Genomic DNA, 11820 nt, shown 5'->3' on the forward strand with positions numbered 1-11820 from the left:
GAAAGCAAGGATCAGCCCAAGATCAACTCACCGCTCAACTATCTATGCTGACTCTGAATAATGGCAGGCCCACACAGAATGCTGTGCCCAGCCCGCATTTGGGAGAGAGCTCTTCCACAGATGACCGAGATGGACCAGACAGCACAAAACAAGAACTATCAAAGGGGCACAGAAACAGTTCAGAGAGCGGATGCACCACAGACTGTTCGGGAAAGTGGGGAGGGCTGGGAGGACAGTGATACCTGGACCTGACCCTGAAGGCTCGAGGGAATCTGTGCAGATGTGGGGAATGCCAGCAGCACAGCCACAGTGAGAGAGCAGGCTGAGGGCTGTAGAAGGCAGCAAGCAACCCGTGTGGCTGGAGCTTATCAGAGGGAGAGAGGAAGAGTGGGAGCCCATGTTGCATGGTAAGAGCCCTGCTCTGGGCAAATCCCTTTGACCAATTCCTGGGCAAATTCCCAATCAGAAAAGCCAATATCCCAATAAGGAAAGGAAGAAAGATGGAAGCAGATGTTGGGATGCTGTCGTGACAAGCTGTGCCCCTCAGGGACAGGCATTGCCTGTCCATCCATGTGTCAGCACTAGGTATGGTGCCCCGGTTTTAGAGGAGGAAACTGAGCACTCCAAGGGTTAGGTCACTCAAGTCCATATGACTCCAAGTTCCCATGTTCTCTCTGCTTGACCCACCTGGATTGTTCTAATGGCTCCAGAGAAAGACAACTGAGCCTGAACTCCAGGATCCACACAGCAGCTACGGGGGCATGAGCGACAATGAGACCAAAGTGAAGTGCAGAAGGAAGGCACCTGTGCTCTCCCAGGCAGACGGAAGACTGGCACACAGCAAGACAGAGCCTCATGAAGCAAGAGGAGCTTAACACACTGTAGAAATCACAGTCACTCTGAAGGGAAACCCTTCAACTCTGAAGCAGTTTCTCCCCCTTCCTCCCTGCACACTGGCACACACCAGTCTGCATTCCGTCTCTCTGGATTTATCTGGTCTGGATATTCCATATAAATGGACTCATAGGACACGTGACCTTTTGTGTTTGGTTTCTTTCACTCAGCATAATGTTTTCATTGCAATATATGTCAGCATTTCACTTATTTTGTGATCAAATAATATCTCATTGTGTGGCTAAGCCACAATTTCTTTATCCATTCATCCATGGATGGACATTTAGGCTATTTCTACCTTTTGGTTACTCATGTTCACATACTTGCATTAAGTACCTGTCCTTCAGGGTACCCCTTGTGGGGTCACATGGTACCTCTCTGTTTAGGTCTTTGAGAAACAGCCAGACAGCTTTCCACAGTGGCTGCACCGTTCTACATTCTACACCATTATACATTCCCTCCAGCAATGTAGGAGGATGCTGATTTCTGCGCATCCTCACCAACACTTGTTATTTTCCAACTTTTAATTATAGCCATCCTAGAGAGTGCTACAGAGGACTTCACTGGGATTTTGATTTGCATTTCCAGGGCAAGCCATTTTACGGGATCATCCATCATTCCCTGAGGCTCTCACGTTGTTGACAGTTTTCTCCCCTAGGCTCATGAAGGGCAGGAGACATCTTACTCTCCCCCACGTGGTCAGCTCAGGGCACCAGGGCTTAAGGAGGTACACAGAGGAGTTGGGGCACCACCCCCCAGATCTGCAGTCAGCCAATATGCCTGGGTGTCTGGAGATGATAACCCTGTCACCAGCCACCTCACAGGCCACACCCTCTAGTGATGTCTATGAAGGACACTGAGTGTGCCAGCTCATTCACTCTGTGCACTACCACTTACAATGTCTGCTGCAGTGGATACCATGGGTCCACCACGGGCCTGGGAAAATTCAGCTGAATAAATTTGAGATTAATAAATTTATTCAATAAATTTATTGAATTTTTAAAATTGAATAAATTTATTCAATAATTCATAAACTTGGCAGCATCCCATCTAGGAAATAGAGAGGAGCTCCCCTGAGTTGGAGAAAAGGAAAGGTTTTTAAAGGCAGAAAGGGAGCAGAAAAAGAAATTATTAGCAAATAATGCATTGTTTCAGGGAAAGTTGCCTTCCAAAAGGGAATGGAAGGGCTGCAGGGTGGATTATCTCATTAGTGCAGAACAGGTAATTCCACGTGACTGGCTAAAGGTTACACTTCTGGGGGAAGCTGAAACTTTAAAGTCTTAAGTATTAAGTCTTGGTTTGATGGCATGAGGTTTAGCACAACTGATCTCATTTGGGGCCTGCTGTATCCTTTTTAATTTAATTTAATTTTATTTTATTTATTCATTGGACAGACAGAGATCACAAGCAGAGAGAGGAGGAAGCAGGCTCCCTGCTGAGCAGAGAGCCCGATGTGGGGTTCAATCCCAGGACCCTGGGATCATGACCTGAGCGTAACGCAGAGGCTTTAACCCGCTGAGCCACCCAGGTGCCCCTACTGTATCCTTTTTAACAGTGAACTACAGGCTTTCTCCATATTTGGAAGGGAAACATCTTGGCCCCTCTTGCCAGCAGGCCAGAAGTGCCAGGGAAATGACACCCTCCCCAGCAGCCTTCAACTCTCAAGAGTTGGTGTGTGAATACACCAGCTCCCTCCTACCCTGCCCTCTAAGGAAGATCTATCTGAAGCCTGTGTTCTCCTGCTGTTCTAGGCTGAGCTGTGCAGCATGGTTAGGCTCCACTGACCATGGCGGGAGCTGGCTGAGTAACCAATTGGGATCACCAATTCCAGTGTGTGGATTTTTCCCCCTGACACCGAACAATTCTCCAACACCAGTTAGTTATCCAATAATTCAACTCAACACTGACACTATCTACCTGGAGACAGCATCAGATCCCACAGAGGAAGGGCTGAGTCCTGCAAGACTGCCCCCTGCACACACTGCAGGTGTCACTTGCAAGTCCAGGTTGTCACATATTTCTGATCTACTGGCTATAAATCAGAGGTTCCCATGTGCTCCCCTCCTTGGGTTCAATTAATTTGCTAGAATGACTCACAGAGCTTGGAGATACATTTTACTTACTAGATGCTGGTTTGTCATAAAAGGATATAACTCAGGAATAATCACACAGAAGAGAGGCACAGGGCAGGGATGGAGAGGATGCAGAGCTTCCCCGCCCTCTCCAGGCACGCCACTCTCTTCAAATCTCCGTTTTCACCAACTTAGAAGCTTTCTGCACCCCATCCTTTTGGGCTTTTAGGAGGCTTCATTACACAAGCATGATTGATTACATTATTGGTCAGAGGTGATTAAAATTCAATCTTCAGGCCCTCTACCCTCCTAGATGGTTGAGGGGTAGGACTGACAGTTCCAACCCTCTAAATCACAAGGTTGGTTCCCCTGGCAACTTTCCCAAGGACTTTCCCAAAAAATACCTCATTAACATAACAAAAAGGCTTTAATTAACACTTTTATGGCTCTCAACACTCAGGAAATTTTTACTGCTTTAGGAGCTCTGTGCTAGGAACAGAAGACCAAATATATATTTCTTATTATAAATCACAATACTATTATCTACTTTTTCTTAATTTTCCTCTCCCCTACTGGTGCTCCTACACCTCCCAAATCAGTGACTTCCGCCTCTTGGAGAAGCAATCCAAACCAAGACATCTGCCCACCAGCCACTTCATATACATTAATTCATGAGCCTACTTAGAGACAGAAAACTAAGACCATCCCTTCAGGTTTAAAGGGAGTGGAACACTGGCTGGAGCAGACAAATGAAATGTCATCTTTAAGAGAGAGAAGGTTTCCAGCCCCCACTGCTATGAGGTCAGAGAACAGCTTGAAGTATTTGCCAGCTGAATACTGAAACTCACAAAAAGAGGGGTAAGCATAGGTGATGCTGGTAGGAGAGAGCTCTGCTCATGAACTCAGTATCTGGTCCCCACCAGGGACAATTCTCTTCCTGGAAACACAGGCCCTTCTGCGGTCAGCTCCACAGCCCATTAGCTGCAGGGATCATGCAATCACTGCCTCTCCTTGTTCTGACCCACGCTCCTGGGATCACCTACTGGTGCTGCTGGGGCTCTCTCTCACCTGCTTACAGAGAACATGCTTGTCTTGCAAAGGGGCATATGCTAGTGCCTGGGAAGCTGGTTCTGGCTGTAGATAACAAACTGATACCTTTCTCAAAAGTACAGTCTTGACTAATTCTCAGAGCTCAGGAGAGAGCCACCCTCCAGACAGTGGTGAGTTCCTTGAGGTGGTATTGCCTTATAAGGCCTCTTGGGGCCCCATCTTCAAGGTTCCTTTGGCAGCAGGTGACAAACCTGATTCATACAAATGTCAGTTTAAAGGGGAGGTATTGTCACTTGAGACTTTCTCCTAAAGCCTTGAGGCAGGGCCTTAGCAAGACTTGGGGATGATGGTGAGAAAGAGCCCTGGCTCTCTTGCTTTGTAACCGACGGCCATGAACCCCGGTGACTTAACAGGGCAACAATCATTTATTTTGCTCACAAATCTGCTATTTGGGCTTGGCCAGGAAGCCTCATTTCTGCCCCCATGCCACTCTGGCCCCAGGTAGCCCAACCCAGGACCAGAGGGTCCACTTCCAAGGCCATCCACTCAAAGGACTTCTGGCTGCCAGGGTTCCCCTCCACACAGGCCTGCCCATGTGACCTGGGCTACTCACAGCACGAGTACTAAGAAAACCTGGCAGAGGCTGTATTTCAGAAGTTACACACTCACAGGAGCCTGCCTGAGTGGAGGGCAGTGTAGCAAGCAAGGTTCCAGACAAGATGTGGGACTAAAATATTTTTGTGGCCATTTTTGGAAAACATAATCTGTCACAATAAGGAAGAAAAACTACCGGGAATCTAGGGATCCACTCTCCACAGCTTGTGAGTGTGTATGAGAGGGGAATGTGTGTGTGTGTAAACTAGCTCACACTGTCCCTCTCTTTCTCTCTGGCGACATAGTTCTCCACATCTCCTTAATTTATTCTCTGCTCAAGGCCACACCTCAGCTCCTAAGCATATGGGCAGTTCTTCCTGCCTTCCCAGAATCTTCCCAAACTCAGGGCCTCAAGTGACCCAGAAATATAGCCCCAGTTCACTCTGGTCCAGCAGTAGTCCATTCGATTCTGCTAAGACAGGGGGAGAAAAACCACACATGTTTGTTTTTGGTGACAATACACTGGGGGTACAACTGCCCAGCCTCTGCTGTAAATTGCCTGGCGACAAGTGAAGCAGCCTCCCATGGTGAACAAATGCTATTAGATCCTGCACCAGAGAGCTATGCTGATGATGGAGAAAAGCTCAATCCTGTTTGTGGACCCAGACGTCCAAAAGTCTGTCTTCAGAGCTAACAGAGGCTCAGCCTGTGTGACCAGATGTGCCCCAAGTTTAAAAGCCTACTGTTGGGAGGAACTGTTGGCCAATAAGGAAGTTGCTGCCAATGCAAAACATCAAGACTAAAGTCTTCTGGATGCTTCCTTTGTGCTTGGCCTGTGTTAAGCACTTGCCAGGCCTTGTTTCATTTGTTCCTCATATCAACCCAAGGAAAGGAATATTGTTACTGTTCCGCTTCTACTGATGAGGCAGCTGAGCCTCTGGGAGGTTAACTCGCCTGCCACTATCACGCTGCTAGTGAATGGCTATTAGAGAGGACTCATCATAACTAGAATGTTGTGGAGCAATGACTTGAACCCCAGCCTGCCTATTCATTCAAACACCACTGACTGAGACCTTGTTGGGGGTCAGGCACAATTCTAGATGCTGGAGACACAAACCCGGAAGGTTTCTTCCCTCCTGCCCTACGGTGGCTGGTGCTGGCTCTGCTCCCTCTCAGGGCTAAAGCCCTGTGCTTTTTACAAGGCTTCGGAGCTTGACTTGTGTTCTCCTAACCTGCTTTTCTACTTTTGAAGCAGCTTTGTGGCACTTAACGTCTTTCAGTCTCCTCATCTATAAAATCAGAAATAACAATACCTCCGCCAAAGTTACAAGAATGAAACAAACAAAAAGACTTACATGGGAAACATGGTGAGACCTGAAGCATCACAGCCTCCAACCTACCACAGAGGCAACAAGTCAACCCTCATTCCATTGATGTGATGATTTGGATTTTTGTACAGGGTTTATAAAGACATGTCTGTGTGAATACGGTTCCAAAGATGCTATTTCACCCTCTCTCATCAGCCTCACCTTATTATAGTCCAAATTCTTCACCTACTTGATTTAAGTGGAGGAGGTGGTTTGCCTACATGAAATTGCCCATCTAGTTTCTAAATGTGTCATGAAATCTGAAAGCAAGGGTTCTCTCAGGAATGCAAGCAAAGGTACACCAAAGGGAAGCCAAGACAGTGTAAGTTAAATGCACTACACTCCAAAGATGTGGCAACATCTGTAAATTCATTATGCTTAGAGGGCTCCCACTTTTGAAGGAATTACTCAGTCTCTCAGACCAGTGGATGGAGTTGAGGATCTTGTTGAAGAAACTTTTTTTTTTTTAACTGTAAACTCTGTTTCCCAAGCCCCACACTAACTGTTTCCATCCTGTTGAGTCTATCGTTTTAAAGAAAAGTTCAGGTTCCAGATTGGCTGAAATGCAGCTAGTTTCAGGACTGGAGAATATAAGCACAGTACCACCCGGGCCACGGCTGGAGCCTCGGAGCTCCTCAATTCCCAGGACGAGAGAGGAAGCTGCCTTTGTTTCCTTTTCAGGCACACTTTGGTTGCTTCCCAAATTTAAGACTCCTCCCACCCTGGACTCCTCTCTTGCTTCCAGTTGAGTTTCTCACTTAACTAAAACGGGTTTTCTTCCATGCGTCCTTTAGGATGTCAACTCCTAAGTCCGGAGGGACTTCAACTATCCAGGAGAGTAACCTGCTAAGATACTTCATCAGGCAGAGTTAACAAGGGCCCTGCCGGCTTCACCTGCTCGGCCGCCGCGGGGCATTCTGGCGCCCCACTTACTACGTCTGTGTGAAAACCTTAGTTGGGTCACTGCTGCTGCTGGTGGTTTCCCGAGGTTGCATCAAGTCGTCTTTTGACTAGAATTTTAACTAGAATTACCCGAATTGCAGGAGAAAGGAGGTCGTAGGGCAAGGATCTAATCCCGCCTCCCACACTTGCCCCATCTTCTCCCGTCAAGCGGGCCTCCACTCAGCTGGGAGAGACTCGCGCGTCTCTAGCTCCGGGGGCGGGACCTAGGAGATTTCATCCAATAAGGAATCGCACCTGACCAGTTGGCCCGGTTTCTATAACCGGTTAAGCCAATGAAAACTCGACCGCTGATTTTTTTTCCTGCGGTCTTCTGGGAAAGTGCCTCTCCCGGAAGCCACCTCCTCCCTTGAGCCACAACCGGGCGGAGCTAGCCTCCCGGTCTTCCGTCCCGCTGGCTGGCACAGCTGCCCGTCATGGAAGGCGGGCGTGGGTGGAGCCGTGGGCTCTGGCGTCTGCGCGGCGCACGGCGGGCTGCGCGCGGGAAGCCGCGGACAGCGCCGACCGGTTCCCGGGCTCAGGCATCTCCGCGACCGGGCGGATCTGGGAGGAAGGGTGGGAGAAGGGCGGCTCTTCCGGTTCCTCCTGAGGCGAGCGGCGGAGGAGCGCGGATCCTAGGCAGGCTCGCCCCGCGACCTTCGGGGGCCGGCCCTCCGTGGAGCTGGGGGTCGCGCGGGGGGCGGGCGCCGCCGCCCACGGTAACCAGGAGACAACCCGCGCGAGCCGAGGGCCTCGCCCCGCTAACCAGGGTCGCCCGCGCTGACTCGAGCCGCCCACGTTGGCCGAGGTCGCCGACCCCCGCCTACAGGGGTTACCGCCCCCCCCGCTGACCGTGGACGCCACCTCCGCCCGCGCTGACCCCGGACGTCACCAGCCGCGAAGGTAGGTGTCCCCCACCGTCCCCCGCGCCCGGCAGTCTGAAGACCCCAGGGCCGGCCTAGGGACTCGCGAGACATCTGCCACGTGCACCCCCACGCTCTCCCCCGATTGTCAGGAGTCAGCCGGGTTTTGTCTTCCCTGGTGGTGTCGTTGCAGTGCTGCGTCAGGTTTTTGCCCTTGGCAATAAATCCTCTTGGCGATGAAGAGTTGGGGCCCTGGAGGTCTCGACCCAGAGATGGCCAGGGAGGGCTGGCTTTGTTTTTTGCGTGGATGAAAAGCGACTCACCGCCAGAAATGAGGCCTGTTGCATCTTCTCTGGTCCAGCTCCAGAGATCCTGATGGTGTGGGCTTCCGAGAGAAGGCGGCATGTTCACAGCCTCATGCTTATCTCACTTTCCATGATTCTTTTCTCTGATTAAGTAGAGAAGGGCAAGCTTTCAGCCTGGTAGGTAGCAGAACCACAAGACAAGGAGGTGTTTATCCTACTGGTATGGGGCCAGGACAGGTTGCTAAGATGTGTTTGGAAAGTCTCTTTGGCAGAACTGAGCAGGGGTGGCGGAGGGGGCGTTTCTGAGAATGACTTGAGATGGTGGAGGGACTGGGGTACCTGAGGGTGAGGAGTAATGTGGGTGGTCAGGAATTCCAGCAAGAGAGAAATTGAGGCCGCTGAAAGGACAACTTCAGACTAGCAGTCTTGGAATGGTGCCCTTAGAGACTTGATTTCTTAAGTGCAGGTAAAGGACAAGTGAAGGCTGAAGATAAGCAGGTAAAGGATAGTTAAGCAAAAGGACAACATAGTCCTGACATTTTCAAAGGCCAGGTGCCTTCTCATAAAGATACATCAGGACTGTGCCAGGACCTTGATCCAACCCCTAAGTTTCTCCCTTCTTGTTTGTAAAATTGTTTTATCTTTTTGTGGTGACCATTAATGAGGTGTGATATATGTAAAGTAAGCAGCAGATTACCCAGTTCAGAATCTGTGTCTGCTGAGGCTTGACTTTCCAAGAAGGGAGTGCAGAGATGTCTGTCTGTGCCTGGTCCTGTCACTGCTTACTTCTAGGACCAAGCTCCTTACCTGCTCTTTATGGTTCTTTACTAGAGGCAGTGGCCTCCACCTTGCTCAGCCCTTAAGAGTACTTGACTCTTTCCCAACTCTATGTGAGATCTTTTATCTGTTTCATGACATGATATAAAAAAAAGGTTAATGTCTTAGAAATAAAAAAGTTTAAGTGTATATTTAAACATATCCATTATTTTAGTAATGTTCTATCATGAACTTTTTTCTTTTAGTGAAATATTTTTAAACTTTTTTTTAAAGATTTATTTATTACAGAGAAAGGGCACGAGCAGGGGGGAGGGGTAGAGGGAAAAGCAGACTCCCTGCTGAGCAGGGAGCCCATTGAAAGTCTGGACCAGAGAGACCTAAGCTGAAGGCAGATGCTTAGCCAACTGAGCCACCCAGGTGCCCCACTTTTAGTGAAATATTTTAATGATGCAGAAGAGAGCAGAGAGCTGTAACAGTTATACCATACTCTGAGACAGACAAATAATAATTTTTTTTATGCTTTTGGACGTCCTTTTTTTTTTAATGGAAGGTGACATTTCAGCTATAGTTGAGATTCTTTTTTTGATGCCACCACCCCAACCTTCTATTCCATAGAACTTGTTTCTTTTTTTTTTTTTAAGATTTGTATTTATTTGTTGGGGGTGGAGGGGACAGAGGGAGAGGGAAAAGCCAACTCTGTGCAGAGCTCAGAGCTAGGTGGGAGCCTGGATCCCACAACCCTGAGATCATGTGAGCTGAAATAAAAGTTGGATGCTTAATAGACTGAGCCACCCAGGCACTCCAGAACTTGCCTTTCCATTTTTAACTTGTCTTTCATTTTGGCTCACAGGATTTGCCTGATAGGTATTTGTGCTCACAGAAGCTAGGTGCCCTCCCTTCTTATTCCCAGTCAGCTGCCAGGTTTGATTGTCATGAGGTGTGTGACCACTATTTTGGTACTGTCCTAGTGACATTTACTTTCTTATCCTCTTAAGAAATCTGCCTCCTCTTTGCTCTCCCAGTATCTGTTGGGTGAGCTCATGATAGGTTTTCTCAGACTCGCCACCAGCTGAGGATCATATGCCATCTGATTGGTCTTTATTGGGCCACTGTTGCCTTTGTTGTCTGTTTCTCCACTTCTCTAGGGGCAGTCACACCTGGTCCATGCTTCCAGGAAAAAGTGACCTTCCATAGTCAAATGTACTGTCTTTTACAAAATGAGATTTTTAAATTTATAGTAATAGCTACCATATTTTTGAACATGTAGGTATCAGGCTTTTTAATTAAGCACTTGGTGGACACTGTCTTGTTTAAGTCTCACATTACAACTGTGTCATGAATGGTGATATTTCCATTTTAAAATGAGCAAACTGAGGCTTAGTAAGATTAGGTGTCAACAAAATTTGAGCCTAGAGTTATCTCCCTACAGTATGTAATTGTTTTGCTACCAGTAGAAAAGGAGAATTATTCCACTGTTGGGGCAGAACGAACTAGAGCATTCACATGGGTTCTCTTCAACCTTTCTGCTTCGCAGCCTCCACTCCCTCAGGCGCAGGAGCACCTGGGCCTCCTTCATCAGGGGCAGAGATGGCATCCGTGGACTTCAAGACCTACGTGGATCAGGCCTGCAGAGCTGCTGAGGAGTTTGTGAATGTGTACTACACCACCATGGACAAACGACGGCGTCTGCTGTCCCGCCTGTACATGGGCACGGCCACCCTGGTGTGGAACGGAAACGCTGTTTCAGGACAAGAATCCTTGAGTGAGTTTTTTGAAATGTTACCTTCCAGTGAGTTCCAAATCAATGTGGTAGACTGCCAGCCTGTCCATGATGAAGCCACCCCGAGCCAGACCACAGTCCTTGTTGTGATCTGTGGAACAGTGAAGTTTGAAGGCAACAAACAACGGGACTTTAACCAAAACTTCATTCTGACTGCCCAGGCCTCACCCAGCAACACGGTGTGGAAGATAGCAAGTGACTGCTTCCGGTTCCAAGACTGGGCCAGCTAGTGGGGCCAGGAAAGGCCTCTGTTGTAGCCCACCTCTGTAGGGAAATGCACATCTCAAAATGTGGGGACACAATTTCCTTTCTCCTATGTCAGGCCACACTGCCCTGGCTTAACTCTGCAATTGTTGGAGTCCTGTGAGCCCCTTTCTGAGTGTGTTCTTGTTTGTCATAGATGCCTTTTCAAAGTAGTCAACTTTTCTATTTTTCTATTTGTCCAGTAGAGACCCTGGTTCTGGAAATTCTGACAAATAAAATAGTACAAATGTTGCTTCTTTTCCCTTCCTTGATGTGTTTGTCCAAGTTTTGAGGGAGGCAGAGTCAAAGGAGGGTTAAAGGCAGAAGCTTAATAGAAAGTACCTGAAATGAAATTCTTTAGGAAAATACTAAAAAGTTAGTTAACAACTGCTTATAAATGAAGCAGCTGTATTAACTACTCTTGTAAAGAAGAGGTGAGGAACTGCTTTTAAGAGGAAGCTGATTTTATGGACCCCGAAGATCAACTCTAATTCTGTTTTTCCACTGTAAAAAAAAAGAACAGAACTAGAAGGTTCTATCATCCTTTGACCAATAAATGAGATCTCATGGCCACTGTCTTCCCCAGTTACTTTTTCTTTAATAAGAGTGCTAGGTTTGAGATAGGTTTATGGGCTAGGATATTGGAATGGGAACTTCTGAGAAGGAGAAGAATACTGATGTGTAATGGAGGCACAGATCGCAGTTTGCTCCTCATGCCCTTCTCCTTATCTAATTTCTGAAGCCCAATGGTGAATGGAACAAAGTAACCACCAAAAAGAGGGTTTGTTATAATGACTTAAGTCCTGGCCAGTGATGGAGAATTGTGGGAATTTTCTTATTTGTAAACCCTTCAGTCCTCTGCCTGCTTCCTTGAGAGCAGTTACGATGGCCTGACCACTGGCTCTGGCTCATTCTGGGCTGTGGAGGCAGCTGTAC

The 11820-nt window shown here is 48.0% G+C and overlaps 1 protein-coding gene across 1 annotated transcript; it reads left to right on the forward strand.

Moving 5' to 3' along the window:
• Window positions 1-7680: 7680 nt before the first annotated feature.
• Window positions 7681-11136, forward strand: NXT1 (nuclear transport factor 2 like export factor 1). The gene is made up of 2 exons (XM_059134216.1): window positions 7681-7819; window positions 10396-11136. The coding sequence occupies exon 2, from the start codon at window positions 10449-10451 to the stop codon at window positions 10869-10871; it is 423 nt and encodes a 140-aa protein (XP_058990199.1). The 5' UTR covers window positions 7681-7819; window positions 10396-10448; the 3' UTR covers window positions 10872-11136.
• Window positions 11137-11820: the final 684 nt, after the last annotated feature.

Source organism: Mustela lutreola, chromosome 9, assembly GCF_030435805.1.
Source record: "Mustela lutreola isolate mMusLut2 chromosome 9, mMusLut2.pri, whole genome shotgun sequence".
Classification (NCBI taxonomy): Eukaryota; Metazoa; Chordata; class Mammalia; order Carnivora; family Mustelidae; genus Mustela; species Mustela lutreola.